The 23204-nt window shown below is 40.4% G+C and overlaps 1 protein-coding gene across 25 annotated transcripts in view; it reads right to left on the bottom strand.

Moving 5' to 3' along the window:
• KDM4C (lysine demethylase 4C) overlaps positions 1-23204 on the bottom strand; it is a 446017-nt gene that overhangs the window by 132735 nt on the left and 290078 nt on the right. For 22 of the 25 annotated variants that reach the window (XM_043547717.1, XM_037901932.2, XM_037901922.2 and 19 more), the window contains 3 exons: positions 21634-21815; positions 12970-13183; positions 11615-11691 (listed from right to left, as the gene is read on the bottom strand). In XM_043547717.1, coding sequence (XP_043403652.1) covers positions 11615-11691; positions 12970-13183; positions 21634-21815 — 473 coding nt within the window. Of the gene's footprint in view, positions 1-11614; positions 11692-12969; positions 13184-21633; positions 21816-22359; positions 22479-23204 lie in introns of those variants that run through there. The other 3 variants (XM_037901936.2, XR_006291311.1, XR_006291312.1) reach the window with 3 other exon arrangements.

The following is a 23204-nucleotide window of genomic DNA, read 5'->3' as shown; positions in this document are numbered from 1 at the left end:
ATGCTAACAAGATGTTAGGATGCATAAGGAATCGGATGGAGAGTAATCAAGAGAATATTATGCTTTTACATAAACCAATGGTGCAGCCTCCTCTGGAATAGTGTATGCAGTTGAGGCCAACCCGTCTCAGAAAGGATATTGTAGAACTAGAGCGCGTTCAGAAAAGGGTAACCACATTAAGGGCATGAACAAATTCTCATAGTAAGAGAGATTGAAAAGATTGGGATTGTTATCTTAAAGAGGAGACATGATAAAGGTATATAAAATAACGAATGGTATAGAGAAGAGAGATGGGGTAGTTCTGTTCTTCCTGTCTCATAACACAAAAACAATGGGACATTCAATTAAATTAAAAGGTGTCACATTCAAAACTGATAATGCTTTCCATACAAAATGTGATAAGACTGTGGAACTCATTGCCACAGGATGTTGTTGAGGCCAAGAAATTAGCAAGATTCTAAAAGGGATTGGACATTCACATGGATAACAAAAATATCCAGAGTTCTTATAATTAATAACAAACATTCTGAAAGTAAGCCTCATACTTCAGTATTTAAGCCAGGGGTGGGCAAACTTTTTGACCCGAGGGCCACATGTGGGTGGGGAAATTGCATGCAGGGCCATGAATGAAGGTCAGGGGGGTCAGGGTGTGGGAGGGAGTGCGGGGTGCAGGAAGGGGCTCAGGGCAGGGGCTTAGAGTGCTGGAGGGGTGCGGGGTGTGGCAGGGGGCTTAGGGCAGAGGATTGGGGTGCAGGTAGGGAGCTCAGGGCAGGGAGTTGGGGTGGAGGGGTTCGGGGTGCGGGTTCCAGCCCGGCGCCGCTTACCTGGAGCGGCTCCAGGGTGGCAGCGGCGCAGACCAGGGCCAGGGCAGGCTCCTTGGGCGCACCTGCCTTTGCCTGTGGGTACCTCCCCTGAAGCTCCCATTGGCCGTGATTCCCTGTTCCCAGCCAATGAGAGCTTCGGGGGAGGTTCCCACAGGCAAAAGCAGCACACAGAGCCCTCTGCCCCACCTCTCCCAGGGGCCACAGGGATGTGGTGCCGGCCGCTTCCCGGAGCAGAGCAGGGCCTGCAGCAACACAGGGTTGGCAATCCAGGGGGCCGGATCCGGCCTGCTGACCGTAGTTTTCCCACCCCTGGTTTAAGCCAATCTTTAAGTATTAGTGACCAGCATGGCATCTAATGTGGGGCGCAAGATTGTCTCACATCTGCCTACTGCATGGTGACCCCTGTTGGAGACAAAACAATGGACTAGATGGACCTTGGTCCAATCCATGGGTCCAATCCATTATGGTAGTTTCTATATTTCTAGGTTAAAATGACAGTATCCAGATTGATAGTCTAAACCTTGATTTACTATTTAAACAATCCTGTCAGGAAGGTCTCACAGTTTGGATCCTTTCCAACCTTATTGCCTCTAAAGTGTGTGTTAATAAACACTGCCTGACAGACTGTTATTCTAACAGTAAACACAAACCAAGGTACGCACATTGCCAGTATCAATCCTTGCATGCGATTCTCACAGTAAGTTATTTGTCCTTTTATTATTCTTATTTATTTTTCTGACAGCAGCATGGATTGGTTTGAAAAAGAAATACAGAGAAAGTATCAGGAAGATTAACCTTTCCTACTGGAGACACACCAATTCTGATAATTTCCCTTTAAAAATGGCCAAATTCTTTTAAAATTTGGTAACAAAAATACCTCACTGGAGATTACGACTTTGTGTGCCAAGTTACAACATGAAGCACATTTTTATGGCTGAATTATCAAACCTTGAAAATCGGGGCTTATTATGGACGTGCTGACACAACCCCATCTACAGCAGTGCATCATTATAAGAAGACTGTACCAATTCATTATTTTTTGTAGAATTAAATAATGTTCCAATGGCTCTTTAGAAGACATCTGTTAAAGAAATACCAATACAAAATAGTCTCCAGTGGCTGTCTTAAATGTCCTTGTTTTAGCTGATTTGCCATATACGCCTCAGCAAGTCACGTTTTTAATACCTGGCCCAAACCAAAATAAAATGAGCTTTAAGAATTGCCCTCCTCAATCCATGTATTAGGCTCTTCTAACAGGAAATATAATCAAACACAAATCCACTCTCACTAAATCTGAATTTGGAAATCAAAAACTAATGTACTTAAAGCACATCTGTACACAAATAATTGAACAACTAAATAAACAACTATTGCATGGTTACTATTAACACTGCATGCAGCATCCTTGAAACATGTCCAGGGCTCAAAAAATCTCTGATCTTTCAGTTGTCACTTTTGTGGCAAGTGACTTCAAATTCTGAAGCAGATTAAGGTCTGCAGTATTTCTGTGATAGTGAATTTGTACCTCCCTTTCTCTCTAAAACTGCAGTCAGCAGCAGAATTTCAGAGAGCTAGATAATGTTTGATTGTGTACATGTACGCAGTCTCCTCACTTTAGAAATGTAGCAGGGACAAGTCTAACGTGACAAAAGCCAATCAGACCAGTTTGCAGCTTCCACCTTCGGTATATTCCATGTAAAGACTGAGTGCCTGTGGCCATTTAAAGAATCACAGAAATCACATGAAATGTAGTAATTTGTTTTCTACTGCAAAAACCGGCTGTAACTTGATAACAGAATACAGTGCTTTTAAATTAGCTAAAATGATCTTAAGCACTTCCTTCTCCCATGCAGAGAATGACAGACAGTGGAATCTTGATCCAATTGAAATCATTACCAAAACTCATAATAGGGCCAGGATTTCACCCTCTGTATTTAATGTCTCTTGAAGGAGTCTTAAAAAATGACTTTATTACCCTTGGGAAAGACTACCTACAAGTTAGTGTGAAAACAGTGGCTTGAGCCCAGGAAACATGCCTGTGCACTCACAAATACACATGTACCTATATGACTGTACACATATATACATATTTTGCAGATGCAACTTCAGCACCTTTGAAAATGTGGCCCTGCTCAGTAAACTAAATAGTGAGATATTATTTCTCATTCACCAAGCCATGAGGGGTAATATATAATATGTACTCAGGATCTAGAGATGCTTTATTTTGTTACTTTATTCTTTGTTCTCAGCATGATTAAAGCAGCTAAGGTGCAAGCATGTGTGTCCAAGTGAAGATAACTTCAAAGTGTTTCTTTCATTTTCATTGATTGGATCTATTTTCATCATTTAGAGTAAGTATCTACGAGCACATTCCTTTCCTTTCTCCTCCCCATTTTCTCCTTCCCCAATTTTTTTTAAAAATAAAGGTATGTATGTTTGTGCAGAGTGCCTAAGGGGTGATGGCACTCCTGCACAGGGTATGGTATGCTGCGTTCCCTGAAATGTCGGTCATTATTCTTCCTGACTTTACTAGTGTTCTCCGGCTGAGGTATTTAAGATTAATGAGGCATTTGTTCTCAATCAAGAAGCTAGGTATGAATACAGTTTCATTTTCAAGAACTACACAGATGAATCATTTAATCATTTGGTCTTTTTATTTTTTGAGATGATTTGTGGCTAATTTTTTTGTGAGCAGTACTCTAACATAGATGGATTCAATGTCACTTTTCCTCTGTCTCAAAAATAATTATCAGTCAAACAATAACAACTGCACAGTAAAATATAAATGTGCATTATCTTACATGTGGGTGCACGCAAATGCTGAACGATATAAGAGCTGACATGTTGTGAGCTGTGCTAGAGGAGGTTCCCTGGGTGATAGTTACTGGTAATAAAGCTAAATAGCCATCCTACAATTTACTACATGGAAACTTACAAAATGCTTTTGCATATAATATTTTCTTTGTTTCGTTTAAATTAGAATTTTCTGGAGAGAAAAGTTAAACATAAAGCAGTGGAACTCAACGTACTAATATGTACCATAATAAGCCTGCTTATCAGCATGCTGCTCTTCAATGGACTTGAAGAGGTGAAGAAAGGTACGGAAGCAGGGTGGCAATCATTCCATAATTATGTATTATTCACACAAAATATGGCTACTGCTGCGATGTAGGCGTTCCACTATATTATACAAAACCTTCCTTATTATGCAGCAAAGAGATAAATATTTGCAATTATCTGATTTATGCATTTCATTATAAAGAATAAGGATACTAATTTATATTACGTTATATTTTTCATTATACAATTTACTGTTTTGCACTATGATTACTACTTTGTTTATATATAAGAATATCTCTGTTGCATGACTCTTGCAGAGAATACATGAGGACCAATGTGGCAAAAGTTCCACTGTTTTCAGGAGAAGCAGGCTTGGGGCCAATACTGAACAATTAATATACTTCAAAATTTAATGCATACTTAAATTGCAATATATACATTTCAATAAGTAAAAATATATTTTCATATTATTTAAAAGTTTTAGCAAACTAACTATAGTGAAAGCAGGGATAAGCCTAATATTGACATGGCTAATTAGATGAGCACAATAGTCAGAAGTCTATTATCTTAAGCATATAGGAGCAGGTCTTCTGCTAGTGTAAATTACCCTCCATGACAATGAACCCAGCTGAGGATCTGCTCCATAAACTGAAAGTTATGTAAACCTATAGAAATATAGGAGCGTAAATTTTCATAAGTGATTAGTGATTTTCAGGGCTCAGCTTGAAGTACCTTAAAGGGCTGTGATTTTCAGAAAGTGCTGAGCTTTAAAATGGTGCTTTTAAAGTGTTTCAAAATGGGGTCCAAAAAATAGAGGCATACTAAATCACTAGTCACTTCTTAAAAATATAGGGTTCTACAGATACATAATGAAACAGCTTAATACGGTGTATTCCTGTAAACTCCTAAAAGCAGTAACACTCCACCTGACCGACAGGACAGGAACGCCTTGTTTATAGGAACTCAGTATGAGCAATGGCATTCACCCTGTAGGGCAAGCACAATTTAAGTCTCTAAGATGTTAGCGCTAATTCAGACATTTCTTTGGGCTCTTGATCGCCTACGTAGGGGGCTCTCACATCTGTAAAATTTCTCAGCGAACGCTAGAATCATTAGGTATATTTGGCTTACTTCAGTGTTTCAGTAAGACAATCCCTTTAAGACTACTTCAGCTTCAATCACCTAGATCAAAGGCAGATTTCATCTTTGAAGCTATCCAAGAACAGTATCATGTATACAAATAACAGAACCTATCCTAAACGACTACAGAAGGAAAAGCTGCTAACCAAAGAAAATAATGTGTGTCTGAATATTTCAGAGGACAGTTCGCCCAGCTAATAAATACAAGAAGGAATTTCCAACCAAAGGAAACAGCCTGGACTCCGTAACTTTTAGTACACCCAGAATCTGTTATACTTTCAAATGTCTGTCATATTCCTAGTAGGGACTTGAATGAAAAACAGCTTTCTGGACTTTCATTTCTATAGTGCCTTCCATCCCAAAGTGTTTTACAAACTTAAACAGATATACAAAATTAAATTACACACAGAGACCAATTCTCCTGTGAATTAAATATAAAATGCTGGAGAGAAAACAGCAACTATTTAACAGGACAACACCAGTACACAATAGTTTCGGAAAGAAAGAGAAAAATGCCTTTTCCACTCAAAGCTAATAGTCACCATGCTGGAACTTGGCCAGGACACTGGGGTTAACATCCCTGCCATTGCTTCCACTCCTTCCAACCATCCCACCTGACCACCCTTTTTGTATCCTCCCACGCTGTCCCCTTATGGATGGAACACTCTGTCATCTTGTTGTTTATCATGTAGTCTTCCTCTGCATTCAAACCTCTTCTCAGAATATAATTCTCCCACCAGGCTTTCGGTGCTAACTCCCCTCAGATAATGGGGTATTTACATTAATAACCTATATTCATGGTTTATTATAGAAAACTGGATCCAGAATAGCATAAACTGGAAACATTTCAGAGTAGCAGCCGTGTTAGTCTGTATCTGCAAAAAGAACAGGAGTACTTGTGGCACTTTAGAGACTAACACATTTATTTGAGCATAAGCTTTTGTGGGCTACAGCCCACTTCATCGGATGCATAGAATGGAACATATAGTAAGAAGATATAGATATACATACAGAGAACATGAAAAGGCGGAAGTAGCCATACCAACTGTAAGAGGCTAATTAATTAAGATGAGCTATTATCAGCAGGAGAAAAAAAAACTTTTGTAGTGATAATCAAGATGGTCCATTTAGACAGTTGACAAGAAGGTGTGAGGATACTTAACATGGGGAAATAGATTCAATATGTGTAATGACTCAGCCACTCCCAAGCCACTCCTGTTCAAACCCAAGTTAATGTGTCCAGTTTGCATATTAATTTAAGCTCAGCAGTTTCTCGTTGGAGTCTGTTTTTTGAAGCTTTTCTGTTGCAAAATTGATACCTTTAAGTCTGTTACTGAGTGACCAGCGAGGTTGAAGTGTTCTCCTTCTGGTTTTTGAATGTTATGATTCCTGATGTCAGATTTGTGTCCATTTATTCTTTTGCGTAGAAACTGTCCAGTTTGGCCAATGTACATGGCAGAGGGGCACTGCTGGCACATAATGGCATATATCACATTGGTACATGTTCAGGTGAACGAGCCCCTGATGGCGTGGCTAATGTGATTAGGTCCTATGACTGTGTCACTTGAATAAATATGTGGAAAGTAAAATACGTGGAACCCAAAGACAGAACAAAGCTTTCAGAAAGAGGTTGTGGTGAATACTGTGAGTAGCACATTTTTAAAAGGTAGAGCAATAACCCTGGCAGTAGCATTTTAATTAACTGTAGTCTTTTAAGAGGAGCATCAATTAAAAGGGAACCACAGTAAATGAAACTAGCAAACTATGAGAACTATGAGATTTTATGTTATTGTCATAATCTCTAGAGGAGAAAGCCAAGAGCATAATCTAGCATCATTTCAGAGACATTAAAAAGACAGTTTTGTAAACATGACCCTAAAATGACAAATAGGATTCAAAAAAATTTCAAAACTTTGAATCATGTGGATGGCTGCAATGTGGTTCCATATTAATAAAATTTCAAATACGGTAATTTATTAAAGTTGTGTTTGAAATTGATAAGTATTAGTTTATTTTCTCCAAGTAAAATTACAAATGTTTCCCCTTACTGAATTAAGAATGCCATTCAATCACGCAACCAAGTCTATGGGAGTTTTGCCACTTAGGTTTGCCAACCCTCCAGGACTATCCTGGAGTCCAGAGGAATGAAATATTAATCTTTAATTAAAGATTATGCTATGTGATGTAATTTCCAGGAATACATCCAACCAAAATTGGCAATCCTATTTGCCACTGACTTCAGCAGGGCCAGGATTTCACCTCAGCATCTATCCTCTCTCAAGTCGCACAGCTCACACTAATAAAATAAATTGTTTGTATTGGCATAACTAAGCTAAATGTGGTAATAAAGGCTACTGAATGCTAGATTAAAGAGAAAACGTTTAAAGTTAATTTAGTGCTAATAAAAGATGCCAGATTTATAGCCCTGAAAATTTTCCAGGTAAACACAGAACAGCTAAAATAAATAGGCAGCACTAATACATATTTCCAAAAGTTATCCTATCAATGTGCTTCTAGAGCACCAAGGGACCACTTCTAAAAATTAGAAGGCAATTAATATGTCCATTCAATCTTTGATACTCCCAACCAAAATGTCAACTTGTGCCACTAAGACAGTGATTTCTGTTATGTAGACAAATCTGGAAAAAAAAAACTGCACTGAGGCCAACTCCTCATTTCACACAGGTCACCAAACTGTATTTAGATTAATATGAAGTGGTCACCACTAATAATCTTGCAACACTTCTATCGACACACATCTAAAACTACAAAAGTTCACTTATATTTTTCATTTGAAACCCTGTGTAAAATATGTAAGTCTGGTCTCCTACATGGATCCTGGTTCACCACCTATTCTCCTAGAAACATCACTATTCTCATGTATTGCTGAAAACACAGAAACCTTGAAGTCCTTTGTGCTTCCTCGTCTCCAGTTCCAATACCCTCTTTTTCTTAGCTTCCAGACACCACTCAAACCCTACCCTGCTTCTCCACCTCCTCAACTTCCTACTAAGACCTAGGATTCCTCCTCAACCTGCCGTTCATATGAAATAAATGACAATACCACATATTATCTAACTATTTATGTTCTTATATTGCACCTATCACCCTGTTATGTGACACTCCGGTGCTTTTAAATAGGAGCATTTCTTAAATAATCTCCAACTCTGGAGCTGTTTCAGGATCTTCACTTCTTACCTTCCTTCAACATGAAACTAACAAAATATGGGATTTCATATTCTTTTATACTTTTCCTCACTGTGTTTTGATAATTAAACATGCTTATGCATCCGATGAAGTGAGCTGTAGCTCACGAAAGCTCATGCTCAAATAAATTGGTTAGTCTCTAAGGTGCCACAAGTACTCCTTTTCTTTATATAAAAAATGTAAATTCTTGCTGCTTTTTCCCTTAAGTCACACTGCTGTATATAATACTCAGAGGTATAGGTTGTTTTTAATATCAGACTTCAAGCAAATGTTCTGAAGGTTCTCAGTATTTTGAACACAACAATGTGGCTTTCCATCCCTATTGCAGTCACCCAGGGAATTTTCATGAATGTTCGCCTTACAACCCCAACACTTAGAAATGCCACAGCTGTCCCTTTCCTGAAAGGAAATTGACAAACTTTTTGTTAGAGCAGCAGGGCTGTCTAACCCTGTTCACTTAACTGATAATTAGATTCTCAGTTAAAGGCACCCTGTCACTTGCTAGCATTGACTTTTGCCTTTCCCCGCACCCACCCACGACTCTGGAAAAACCATTACAAAAGCAGTTTACGAAGTCCTGAAATTCTTGCTTGTTTGATAAAAAGCATTTAACAAGTTTTTCCATTGACCAGCAAAAGAGAAACATGAAAACATGTTACAGAAATAGTAATCCATTCCATACATACATTTTAATAACTATGCACTGAGCAAACACTGGACAACATCCTTATAAATCAGACAGTATTTTTGTCAGTTTTAAATCATTATTTCCCCTCTTGTTCCACTCAGCTTAGTCAATACGTACACCACACCTACTACTCAGGGGGTTCAGGCGGTGATGCTCTCAAACAGTTTCCCCAGCAGACAACTCCCTGGGACCAGGGAGCTCTGTTCACTGCCTGAATGCCACCCCCCACACCCCCTAAGCCGGGATCCTCCCGTCTGTGGACCTCCAGGACTGACAGGCCTTATGGGAGTAGGGGATTGGAGTTGACTAAGTTGAGAGGAGCTCTTTAACCCTTTCTTGATTGGGGCAGGAAGCTGCCCCACCACAGTGAGCAATGTCACATTTTCCAGACACTTGTGTCTTCTTCAAAATATCTGAAAAATTCACCCCCTGATTCCTATTACTCTCTTTTCTAAGGCACATGACTAAGTTTTCTTTACGGAAGTCAGATAAGAGATGACCAGCTGCCTTAGGGAATCCAATATGTATTACCAGGGAAAGCCTGAACCTAGAGATGTGTCTTGCATCGCACCCTAAAATAGGATTTGTGCTCTGACAGAACTGCACCAGGAGTTAATTTCAGAGTGTAGGCCTTGCTACTGAAAATGCCTTAACTCTAGCCCTACACTGAGTTAATACACAAGCACATACAACTGCAGGGTCCCAACTGACCACAACCACCACAGCAGGAGGTATTGGGGGAAAAGCCTCTCTAAGAGAAATGATCCAGGGATAATATCTCTCACCAGGTGTCAAGACAGGGAGTTATTTGAACAATGACATAATAGTGCATATCTTGTTGAGGCATCGCCACAATAATAATAATAATACCACCTTGCTCTTCACCAGTAGATCTCAAAGCACTTTACAAAGGAGATCAGTATCATTATCCCCATTTTACAAATAGAAAAACTGAGGCATAGAGAAGGGCAGTGACTTGTCCAAGGTCACCCAGCAGGCCAGAGCTAGGAATAGAACACTAGTATCCTGAGTCCCAGGCCAGTGCTCTCTTTTCCAAACCACACTGCCTCCATGCCTCAAGCATGCTCTTAATGTCCCTTTTTCAGATGGATCCCTATTTAAACCTGGGGAATTCATGGTCAGTTGGTAACATGTACAGTGTGGACACTCACTGAATACACAAAAATAAAATCTGCATTAGTGCTTATCGTGTGTATGTAGCGACCTACTTGGAATGTTTGTTTGTTTGTGCAATAGGTACATGTGCAAATTTCCCAGGCTCAATGTAGACAGCCAATTTGCAAAGTTTGGCCTTTAATTTTCTAATGTCTAAAGGGGCCAATATTTCTTTATCAAGTTTAGTTAATGCTTAGTAGATAGCTTTACAATTCAGTTATCCCATCCATTAGATTCATATAAATCACACTTAGTAAGTATTTATTAATAATGAAATGATTGTACCACATTAAATCAGGAGGTTAGTGTTCATTAATCAATTTTGTCACTTATAGCTTTGCATTTCTTAACTGGGTGATGAAATTAAATGCTTTCCCACAGAACACAACTGCCATAAAATGTAACAGAAATTTGTTGGGGGAAGGCAGATTGGCTAAATTCTGGACATGGGATGGCTAAATGAAAAAAATAAATGGCCATTCCTTAGTAGTAGAGTGGTTGTTACTAAAAAGTCAGCATTTACCCAAAGTTGCCATTATGGGCATCAGAAATCCAGCAACTATAGCATATTCTGAGTGCAGAGAAATACTGCAGTGTTTTAGATACCACGGCATAGTGATTGCTAACTTTTTAATAGTGAACACTACATTTCTTCCATCAGTTACAATGAAAAATAGGAGCAGACATTGAAAAATATCCTATGAGCCTATATAGGAGACATGGGTTATAAAACCACCTTTTGAATCCCATTGTTTGAGTTAATGCAAACTAATTGGGTCAGAGATCTGCTTGATCCATGAGGAAAAATGTTAACATTCTGTAGAATTTTTAATTATTTTAAAATAACCTATCTTCTTAACAACATTTATTATTGTTTACACTTTATCAAATATTATTCCTGAAAAAAAAGATTATGAAAACATGCAATTTTCCTGAAAGGACAGGATCCATCTATTTCCAATAACATTTAGTCCCTGCATTATTTTCTTTTTTGATCATACAGTATGCATATATGGTTCGAGATATGAAATATTTTATGACTGTTCACTGGTGTAAATCCATAAATGCTCTGAAAGAACAATTTCCTACTTGCTGATAATTTATTATTCAGCTTTCCCTTCCTCTGCTCTCCCCAGCTTCCCATGCATACATTCTCCAGGACTCAAATATTTAGAGTATATTTCATTACTTCTTTTCCCTCCGATGTCTAGTCAAAGTTTGGGGGTTGCTTTCTTGGACAATTTTCTACAAAGAATATAATCTACTTGCTAGCAATTTTCTTGACAATGTAAAATTCTTTCAAGGCTCTCTTGCTCAAAACAATGAAATTTTACATTTAAATCTAATAATATTGTTAAAAGAGACCCAACCCCCCCCCCCCCCCCCCCACGTTACCAGCAATAAGTGGTGTATTTAGAAGAACCCAGCCCTATATACTGCGTTCCAAATACAATACCTTGAGTGCTTTTTTTTGTTGGTCTGCAGGGAGTAGGATAACTAAATAAACTATGCAACTTACAGCTGTCCAAGCTCCTTTTTTGCATCGAGAACACAGCCATCCATCATGGACTTCGTGAGAAGGAACACCGTAACAACCTATAATAAGAGAGTTGGGTTGACTCATATATTCTGCCCTTCTGGGTGTCTATCACTCTACACAATTCAGCTGTATACAAACGCTAAAATAACACATGCCTTGTGACCAAAATGACTAAATAATGAGCCCCTTCCCAGGTTAAGTCTAATGCTACTGCATAATCAACTTATGGGACACACAGGTAGCAATTCATCTAGTTCTCAACTCCGAGAACCTTCCATGTTATTAGTTTCTGCTAGTCCAGTAATAGGCACTATATTTTTCCATATGAAAACAATTAAAAATCAGATAAATGAAGAAACACTAAATCTTTTCAACTATATGGCACTTACATAGGAGGATCACAATGTGCTATACCAACATTAACTAATTAAGTCCCAGCACCTCTCTGAAGTAAAATAGGAAATCACTCCACCTGACACTTCTAAAAAGGGGAAGAATATATCAGGAGTGAAATTATGGCCCCACTGAAGTTAATAGCAAAACTTCCATTGACTTCAATGGGGTCAGGGCTTCACCCTAGTTATTTAACAAGGCAACACAACACTAAACAACAGTTTAGAATAGGAAGAGAACATGTTATTCTAACAAAAGTTCACGGTGAATTTTACACAAAGGAATGGATACAGGAATTGCAGGTAGGCACACATTAATAACTGGAGAAAGACTGGGCACTGGGGCTAATGCCCATATAGTTAATTAAAGTGCTATGGGACAATTATTGATCACAAGTGGTCAAGGACCTTGGTTTTACTTCTCAACTGAAAGATGGCACCTCTAGCATCACCCCTTCCCCTATTTTTATGCTGGGCTATTGGTTCAATACTGACTTAGAAGGAGGGCACCATCTATTTAATAATGAAAGTATTCCTTGGAGGTCTCCCACCTAAGTACTGACATGGCCCTGACTTTTGAAATCTAGTGGGATCACAGAAGAAGGTGATATGGTTGCAAAGGTATTTTATTATGCTAAGTTTGATTGATTTCAGCAGATGAGACTGCAAATTATAGATATAAAGCTTTGGTCTGTTCCATAATGAGGTTAACTAATATTTACGGGGTTCCAATTATTTGCTGTTTTCACAGACAAAGTTAACAATTCCTGGAATATCTGATGTTCTGATATAAAGTTTTACCCTAACAATTCTGAGGACTACATATAAAACTGTCCTGAATAGACTCAGTATATGTTGCTTCCTATTCAAAAACCATAATAAAGCAAAGAAGGCAAAATTGTAAATCACAACTTCTTTAAACTGAGTGATTAGTTTATTTACTTGCATGAACCTGTACACAACACTTTGCACAGGATATTAGAAGACTTGTTCCATCCTCTTCAATAAAGGCATTTGATGGATAGTTTTCAGTGTTTTCTTCGCTATAAATAAAACACATCTCTGGAATAAGTGGTTTAGTCTTTTCACCAGCCGTAAATGTCTCATCTGATTTTGTTTCCCAGCAAGTATAATTTTCTTCATTATGGTTGTCTGGCTGGAAATACACAATATTTATATTTAACTAAAAGACACAAAAAGCTTATTTGTTACTTTGACTTGGGTGTACACACTTTTCCCTTTCAGTTCTTACACTAATGGTTTAACAGTTTCAAAAGAAAATTAGCTGCTTCCAAAGCATCCACCACCACCATTTTCTTTAGTTACTTGATTATTTTGGTAGGTCTTAAATTAAAAATAGCACTCTGGCAGTCTGAAAGTTAGTGCTGCTGCAGCTGTGCTCACTTTATTGTATCCTCGCTATCACTACAATTTTGAGACCTCTGGGCCCGATCCAGCTCATATTCAACTATGAAGCTGCTGCACCTCAAACTCCAGGAGTAGGTTAGTGTGCCCTGTTAATATGAGTGTAGTAGGCTCTTTTCCTGTCAACCAGGTAGGATAATTCAACAAAGCAGCCTCTTTCTGCACAGCCAGATATAAAGTAGCAATGTATGTCTGAGTATCCCTTCCTTTGCCACATACAAGCTGCAGTTGGGAAAGAAGGGAGTCCTGCCATTAACCGTCCCGGCGCAGGAGCTCCCTCACTCGCAGCAGGAAGATCCAATGTAGAATCTCCTGGCCAGCAGCATGGGAAAAACCAAATTACCACCCCACTGCTACAGCTACTCCCTGACTCCCATTTGGTACACGGACTATTTTACCCCTCTTCTGACCAGTGCTCACACAAAGGAATTATTCTAGTTCAAGGACTTCCAGAAATTCTATACCCTGTGCAGTGTTGGTGGGAGTGATGGCTCAGGTCTGGTATATATAGTTCTGGGGAGCATCTGAGATGCTGAGTTCTCATCTCAGGAGAAGCTCTACAGTTCTCAGACACTGAACTGCAGGGTTTCTCCGTTAGGAAAGGCTTGCCATACCTAACTCAACAGACCTTGCCCCTCTACGCCACTGGTCCCCAAACTGTGGAGTGTGCCACCTTAGAGATGGCAAAGAGGAACGTTTGGGGGAGGGGCACACACTGGGGCTGGGGCCAGCCCCCATGAGGGGCAGGGAGGCAGTGCCACACTTTCCCAGCCCTGCTCTTCCCCCAGACCAGCTCAGCCCCCAACCTCACTCCTCCCTCAACGCCAGTCAAGCCCAGCTCTGCCCTCACTCCCTGTGCACCCTCAGACCAGCTCCACCCACAGCCGCAGCTTCACTCTACCCCCTGCTCCATCCCTAGCCTGGCTCTGCCCTTATCCCCTCTCCGCCCCCAGACCAGCTCCGCCTCTGGCTCCAGATCCTGCCCCATCCCCAGTTCCGTCCCCACCTCCACCTTCAGCCCAAGTTCCTCTGCTGAGAATGCCTTGGCTATGCAGTAATGGGGGAGGGGGGACACGAATAGCCTCCATTACTGGTAAGGAGTGGGCGTGACTGAAAAAGTTTGAGCATCACTGCTTTCTATACTATAGGTCAGTCTGCTGTGCAGCCAAACATCTGCAGCTTTCTAGAGCTTATCAAACCAGTAAACTACTGCTATTTTCCACTGTGCTTACTTCTTTCAAAATGAAATTAATTCACAAAAATGGTAAGAATGGCCTGACTCATGAACGTTTTTATATTTGCTATGATACACAGCTGTAAACATCATCATTTTTTGCTGGCAGCTCTGCTAGAAGTGGGAATGGCTAAAATGATAGCAAACACTATTTTTCTTTTTATTGTGCTCAGATTAGCATGATTTGTACTTGGTACTCTATGTCTCACTTTTACACTGGATCCATTCATTTACGAAAATGCAAAGCCCCAATAGTTAAAACAAACACAGGAGTCAATAAAATCCTTTGCACCTGCCCGATGCCTCTTTCTTTAAAGATAATTTCACTTCATTTGGAAAGGATACCAAAGCAGTGGTCTCCAAGCCAGGACTAAAACCATGTACGAATTATTGTCTTAAATATGAAGAGATGTACTGCACTTATGTGTGTCCCATTCCAAGGATGTTATTTTTAAAATATTTTGATGGGCAAGATTCAGCTTTAATATTGTTGCAAGTTGCAAGCATTCGGTGTGACAGAGCAAATGTGCACTGTGTGTGGAGGTGGCTGCGTGGTGTTAGCAGCCTGTGATAGACAGGAGGGTGCACCGTAGAGTAAGTCCTCCAGGAAGTGTAGGGATGCCGCACTTCTTGCACACTGTAAAAGCAGAAGCTGTGGGCTGCAGCTCCAGTGTAATGAGAATTTTGTTACCTCATTGCTGTACATACTCCTGTTCATAATAAAGGGTTTATTGTGACACCGGTCTCCTTGGCAGTGAGATAATCCATGGTGCCAAGAGTGGAAGGCACAGCATAACTCAATGAGACCCAGTGGCTGCTATACAGTCTGTGCAACTGCACATAACTCCCCCACACCAGCACTGAGAATGAGGGGAAATGCTGAACATGCCTGGAAAACATTCAAGCAGCAAGTTGAGCTGCATATGAAAGCCACTGGGACAAATAAACTGGAGGATGAGCAAAAGATTAACAGTACCAGGCACAAAGCCCTAGATGTATACAGTGCATTCCATACAGATGGTGGTGGGGAAAGAGGAAATGTTCAAAAATAACTAAATTGTTTGAAAATCATTGTGTCTCTAAAAATGTCACGTATGAGAGAGATGTATTTAGGATGAGAACACAAAATGAAGGGGAAACAATAGAGGAGTTTGTCACAGACTTAAAACTAAAAAGTCAGTCCTGTGAGTATGGAATATTAAAAGACTCATTAAAGACCAGATTGTCCTGGGGTGTAACAATAAAGAATCTGTGAACAGTTACTAAGGGAGATGGACCTGACACTAGAAAGGGCAATATGTATATGCCAAGCAGCAGAACAAAAAGAAGCACAAATAAAAAACCTAGAGAAAGAAACAGAGCACATGACTCAGTACTATAATTAAGCCAGCAAGGGGAAAGTTCACAGAAATTAAACTGACCAGTGACAGAAAAATGGAAAGCAGGAAACAAGCCAGTGATGTGGCAATCAACGAAAGTATAGTAAATGTCCAGCCTTCAGGCAAATATGTGGAAACTATAATTAATCCAACCATTACACTAAAATGTGCAGAGATAGTTCAGGTTTCATGTATTAAGTACAAAAATGGATTCTTCAAACTAAGAGGAAGAGCTGTTCTTAAAGAGAAGGAGGAATATGAAAATGCAACAGACTGATTAATTAAAATGTGCACTGTCACTAGGTGGCTGGCTCCAGTAAATGAAGTCAGGCCACCTCTCCTCTAAGCCAGTAAAGGTGCTCCCATTTGGCCAATTAAGAGGGCGGAGCAGCTCCTGGAAGCTATAAAGGACCAAAGAGAAACAGTGAGAGAGATCTGATGAGTCAGGGTTGCCTGGAAGGAGGAAATCTGCATGAGATGAGAGCTACCAAAGGAAGAAGATGTTTTCTGGGGCAAGGCTGAAGGCAAGAATAACAGCAAGAGGGGTTTACTGGCTGAGCTTCCAGAGCCAGCGCCAGAGGCCTGGAGAGGGCTGAAGATAGGAGGAGCAAAAGAGGGAGGTGCCTGCTGACTCTAAGCCGGAGAGCCGAAGCCAAGAACCATCCAGAAAAGGCTGAAGGCTGGGGAGTATTGGAGAAAGTTACCTGCGGACATCTCCACCACTGAAAGCTGGACCCACTGATGTCTCTGCAACAGAGAGCTGGACCCAGGGGAACAGTGAGAAGGCAAATGGACCAGGAGGAGTGAGGCTGCTCCCCTAGTGAGGATAATCTCCCAGGAGAGAGGCTGTGGGAATTCTCACTTAGGAAGAACAGGGTTGCACTCCAGGCTGTCCTGGCAAAGAGGGATGGAAGAGGACTGACAAAGAGTCCAGGTGGGGCAAAAGGTTCCGTTGTACGGTATGTGGGGTGTCAAGGGACAAAATGGAATGGGTTTTTAATGACTGCTTTCACTGGGTGATAAACAGACTGTGTTTTGGAACTTTTGTTGCAGACTATTTGCAGTTTGTTTTGTAAAAACAAACAAAAACCAGCCCCAAGAAGGGGTAATACTGAGGCAAGAGAGCTTGGCATAGAGTCCCTGGTTTGCCTCAGAGGGGAAACTGAGGCAGACATTCCTATCATGCTGCAGCCTGTTATAAGAGGGCACTTGAGGAGGAGCCACCTCTTGACATGCACAAATGGCACTTATGTGACATACAATATGGACAGCAGGGCACAAGTAAATGTAATAACAAACACTGAAAGAGAGATATGGAAGGACAACAACTGTGGAGGAGTAAAAAGTGTCTGTGAAAGACTATAATGGGGAACAATTTCAGTGACGGGAGAGTGCATGCTGACACTTAAATACAAAGTGAACACAATAAAAAAAAGAGTTTGTGGACAGGAGATTGTGGCAGAGATGAACAACCAGTCTTGGACCTACACAGGTGTGAGATACTTGGTCTCATAGAAGGATGTATGACGTAAGAGCAGGGGTCGGCAACCTTTCAGAAGTAGTGTGCCAAGTCTTCATTTATTCACTCTAATTTAAGATTTCGCGTGCCAGGAATACATTTTAACATTTTTAGAAGGTCTCTTTCTATAAGTCTTTAATATATAACTAAACTATTGTTGTATGTAAAGTAAATAAGGTTTTTAAAATGTTTAAGAAGCTTCATTTAAAATTAAATTAAAATGCAGAGTCCCCCCCACCCCCTGACAGGTGGCCAGGACCCGGGCAGCGTGAGTGCCACTGAAAATCAGTTCGCATGTCGCTTTTGGCACGCGTGCCATAGGTTGCCTACCCCTGACATAGAGAGACAGAACAACAACCTAGACTCAGATATGAAAGTATTAATAGCATCATGTACAGATGTATTCACAAGAAATGGGTGTCTCCCAGTAACATGCAAGATACAGTAAACAGATGATGAAGAACCTGTGGTACACACTACACAAAAAGTTCCGCAAGCCTTAAGAGCTTCAAAACATGACAGCAAATAGTATCCTTCAGAGAATGAAAGAACTGACAGATTGGGTTCACTCCTTAGGAACCGTAGAGAAAAAAAGGAGGGGACTCTGGCTGCGTATGGACCCTAAGGAGCTGAACAAAACCATAAAAAGAGAACACTTCCACTTGCTCACAAGAAGTGAACTGCTATCAGGTGGTAGGAACCAAATTCTTCAACAAATTAAATGTATCACTGGATTTTGGCAGATCCCCTGGGACACTGAGAGCTCCAAGATCTGACTTCAAACAGACCATTTTGGCAGATACTGCTTCCTCAGACTGCCTTTTGGAACATGTTCAGCTCCAAAAATATTTCACAATACAATGAGCCAGATCCTAGAGGGTGTAGCACATATGAAAGTGTTTGTGGATGACCTAATAATATAGGGCAGCACTGCTACTGACCATCAGGAATAACCGAGGAGAATACTGGAAACTGTGAGGGTTAATAACATTAAACTCAATACGGCCAAATGTCAATTTCAAACAACAAAAACAACATAGTTGGGAAAGAGACTGACCTCGAAGGTAATCTTGCCCAATGAATCAAAGGTTCAGGCAATATTGAACATGCTGAGACCTGAAGATAAAAAGGGAATTCAAAGACTTCTAGGCATGTTGAATTATTTCAGCAAGTTCATATCTAACTATACAGCTTGCACAACTCACCTAAGACTTGTGCTCCACCTGGTCACCAAATGGGCATGGATGCCAGAGCATAAAAGGGAATTCAGTGATTTAAAGCAGGTTCTGACATAACCTCCAGTGCTGCAGTTTTTTGACTCATTGCAGGACATCAAGCTCTGCACAGATACTTTGAAAGGAGGGCTGGGAGCAGTACTAGACCAGTGTCATGGAACTGATTGGTTGCCACTCTTATATGCCACAGAGAAGATATATGCATAAACTGAAAAAAGACATTTGGTCTGGTGTATGGATGTACAAGATTTCACAGCTTTCTCTATGGTTGTAGCTTCAAAGCATAAGCTGAACAAAACCACTGATTGCCATACACAAAAAGGGATTTGGAGAAGCACCACCTTGGATATAGTGACTACTTTCGAAAATACAAAAGTATTAGGTGACCCTGGATTTTCAACCTGGATGCTATTTAGTAATGGCAGACACACTATCAAGAACTTATGCTTCAAGTGTCAGTACACAGCTTGATGACCTGGAACAACCAGTAAATATACCTGTGAACACGGTAAGTGTCACATGCTGTATCTCCAGGCATATGAGATGAACTGGAGATAGCAACAGCTAAAGATGAAAGCTGCAAGCAATGATACAAACAATAAGTAAGAGAGGAAAAAAAATCAAAACTCCCCACCTGCCTAGTCCCATTATAAAACAGCTTTCAGTGATTGCAGGAGTGCTCTTGAAGGGAACACAAATCATAGTGCCAACAGTGATAAGAAAAGTATTGGAATGAATAAATGAAGGGTATCTGGGAATGACCAAATCCAAAAGAAGAGCTAGAGAAGTTGTATTCTGGCCGCAGATTAATAATGACATCGAAGAAATAATGGACCAGGTCTGCAACATCAGAAATACAAAAATTCCCAGCAGAAAGAACTGAGCAAAATTAATCACTTGCAATTCCATGGGGACAAAGTTGGAATTGATGTGTTCAACTTGGGAAGACATGATCACCTGGTTATAACCAATTTCTGAGAAGCAGTCACATTTGAAGATACCACATCTGCAACTGTTGTCAGACATATTAAATCTGTATTTGCTTGGCATGTTATTCCGAGAATAGTAGTAACTGACCATGGACTCCAATTCAAGAACAGGGAATTCCTGGACTTTGCTAAAATGTACGACTTTCAGCATGAGACATTAAGTCCCATATACCCTCAAGCCAATGAAGTATCTTAATGTGGAGTTTATATAGTGAAGAACTTGCAGAAAAAAGAAATGGATGCAAGAGAAGATCCATATCTATCACTACTCCAGTTATAGAGCTACATCACCACAATGTGGAAAGTCACCTACTGAACTCCTTTAGAGCAGATGTAGAAATATTCGATTACCAAATATGGGATACAAATGAAGGATGTCTAAAGAGCCTGTGATAGCGAGAGAAAAAAGTCTAGGAAAGTACAATCAGACAAAATATTATGACAAAGGAGCAAGACCTCTTCCATAGTTAAAAACAAAGACGTAGTAAGAATTTGATCAGTCAAAGCTACAATGATCAAAGAGGAGTTACCTCGCTCTGGACTCAGTGACCACAGATAAAAGCATAATCTTATGAAGGAATAAGCATCTGCCAAGGTACCTGGCAACCTGGCTGGGACAAGTGAAGTGAGAACAGACATACAAGTTGAAAACCATTCCCAAACTGACCCTGTTATTGATCATAAGACAGAACCTTAGAGAAGGATTTGCAACACAGCAGATTGGAAAGATTGCTAAAATGTCCCACAAGACTGATCGAGACACGTTAAGGTTGTGTTTAGCAACCTGAAGAGTTAGGTCAGTTAGTGTATTTAATTTAACAGTGTTTTAGTTCAGGCAGGAAATTTCAAAAAGGGATCTAAAAATGGGAAGATGTGCTGTACAGTAAGTCCTCCAGGAAGTGTAGAGATGCCCAACTTCCTGTACACTCTAGATACAGTGTTCAGTTTGGGAAGCAGTAACAAAGAAGCCCAGCATAAGGCAGTTGCAGGCTGCAGCTACACAGAGTAGTAGAAAGTTTATCATCTCATTTCTGTACCTACATCCTGTTCATATTAAAAAGTTTATTATGACAACAGTCTGCTCGTCAGTGTGATATCACAAAAGTCAGACTAAATGATTTGGTGGTCCCCTCTGATCTTAAACTCGACAATTCTATGTCAGAATTTTCACCTGACATTCATTATTGGTATTTCCACAAATGTGTATCAAACAGTCCTGTAGACTAGATGTTTTCTCTGGGTGAACTGTTGTTGCCCAAAAGGCCCAACTACCATTAAACCACAGGGGTTCTGCAGTGCTGCAGACCAGGGAAAGAAACAGCAAGACTCTCTCCTCCCTTGAATAATCTTCTTTCCACAGTAACGAAGAGAGAGATTTTGGGTGGGCAGGAGGTGACTAGTGGATTTGCAACTACATGGTTCAGCTGTCTTCAAATCTGTCTCCCCTGCAAGGAATGAGCATACAGCGCTTATTGCAAGCCCGTGGACTGCGGTAAAGGCCACGAAGAAGCCACTCAGCTACTCCACCTTCTACCCACAGGCTGTGGGAGGAAATTGGAAGGAGGCCTGCCAGTAAATCCTTCTTGAAAAATTTATTTACTGTGGCTGGTGGATCATTTACCCCTTATGTAGTGATTAATACTTCATTTTCTATACTAATGAGTCTTAGCTAGAAATGAATTTTTCCTTTCCTTTTCATGTCACAAATTAACCTTCTAAAATGATTAGTGTTTGCATCATTTAATTTTATTGTCATGCATAGCTATAAAAGAGACATTAAAGACTCCTTTCCAAATAACTACTGAATTATTTGAATCCGGCTTACCTTGTAGTAGGGCATAAGGAGAGTGCAAATGGCACAATGGGGTTCCATTTTGGCCGCAGCTGCATTATATTCTTTTTCAGCAATAAAATTGTGTGCTCTTTTCTGCCAAAGGTGGACAAGAGGCTTGGCCCACGACTCTGTTTCTTGCACTTCCTCTTCGATTAAGGGAATCTCAAGCAGTTCTTAAAGAAAACAAACACCTGGTAACACTGTATTCTTGGGATGAAGGCAAACAATACTGAAGTATCCATCTGCACTAGCAATGAATAGCAAACAGTGTCAAAAGAACTTCGGCATGTGAGAACAAATGCAAAATAACAATACAATTATGCAGTGCGGTGAAGAGGTCCACAGTGCAGGGCGGAGAGGAGAGCTTTGCTCCTGTGCTACATGCTTACTTCTCCACATAAAGAGCATCAGGGAGCATTGCAACACTTATATTCCTTACAATTTGTGTTTATACTCAGATCTGCAGAGTGAACACCTATATCCCCCCATCTCTTACTCCCTCCAACCTCTGCCTCCTTCCTAATATGCACTCTGCTTTAACTCCCACCACTGAACCGTGCTAGAGCCTGTCAACCAGCACCAAGCAAGTCAGTTGGTTTTCCCAATATGGTGCACTTCAACTTGCTTTTAAAAATATCTTTATATTCATTTCCTGCAGCGTATAATGCACAGATATTTTGGACTTTAAAAATATGCAATACTGAGAGACAATCAGACCTTGCCTATGATCAGGCTCAGGTGACGTTCAGTGGTGGCTGTGATGCCTCCTGCTGAGAGCCTGCTGGGCCACCACATGAAGAAGGATCCGGTGTTCTCAGGGATCTGCCTTTTCAGACCTGAAAGTAAGTTTGTCTTACTTGTACGTTGTGTCCCTCTGAAAACCTGCACAGTGTCTGAGACTAATAGGTTACTCCTTCCCCTTTTCTCCACAAAGGTAGATAGATCCTTTCCCCCAAGGGGGATTTTTGCCACCTTATCCTATGAGCAACCTCTGCATCAAATTAGCTGGGAATTCTATAGAAAATGACTAATTTTACCCTATTAAATAAACTACACACATGCTAGAAATGTCCCGTCCTCATTACAAGGAGCTGGAACTCTCACAGAAGAAAAGTTTAGAGGTAACATGCAATTAATTTCTGTTTAAGTCTCCCCAGATTTGGTACTAATGGGATCTGTCTAATTGTAGCTCTCCTGCACATGGAAGACCCAAGATGAAATGTGAGAGGATTAAAACAACCTTGACTCACATCACTGAACTAAGGACCTCCAAGGCATCCAGAGGCATCCTCCCAGGAGGCAATCATTTCTACTGAGTAGTACCTGGGAAATGTGTGAAGAGAACACTGAGTAGGACATGGCATATCTCTAGGACAGAGGATGATGCCCTTTCTGCCCAGGAGGCAGCTAGCCCTCAAGTAAAGCAAGTAGTTATTCATAGGACAAAGAACCTCTGCATGATTCTTTAATACTAGTTCTACTAGTTGAATTTTATTCTCCTGAGTTCTAGGGACAAAGAACATCAGGCATAAATACATACAGAGGATAGTCTAATCTTTTAG

Source organism: Chelonia mydas, chromosome 5 (genome assembly GCF_015237465.2).
Source record: "Chelonia mydas isolate rCheMyd1 chromosome 5, rCheMyd1.pri.v2, whole genome shotgun sequence".
Classification (NCBI taxonomy): Eukaryota; Metazoa; Chordata; order Testudines; family Cheloniidae; genus Chelonia; species Chelonia mydas.
This window is presented reverse-complemented; position numbering and strand designations above follow the sequence as displayed.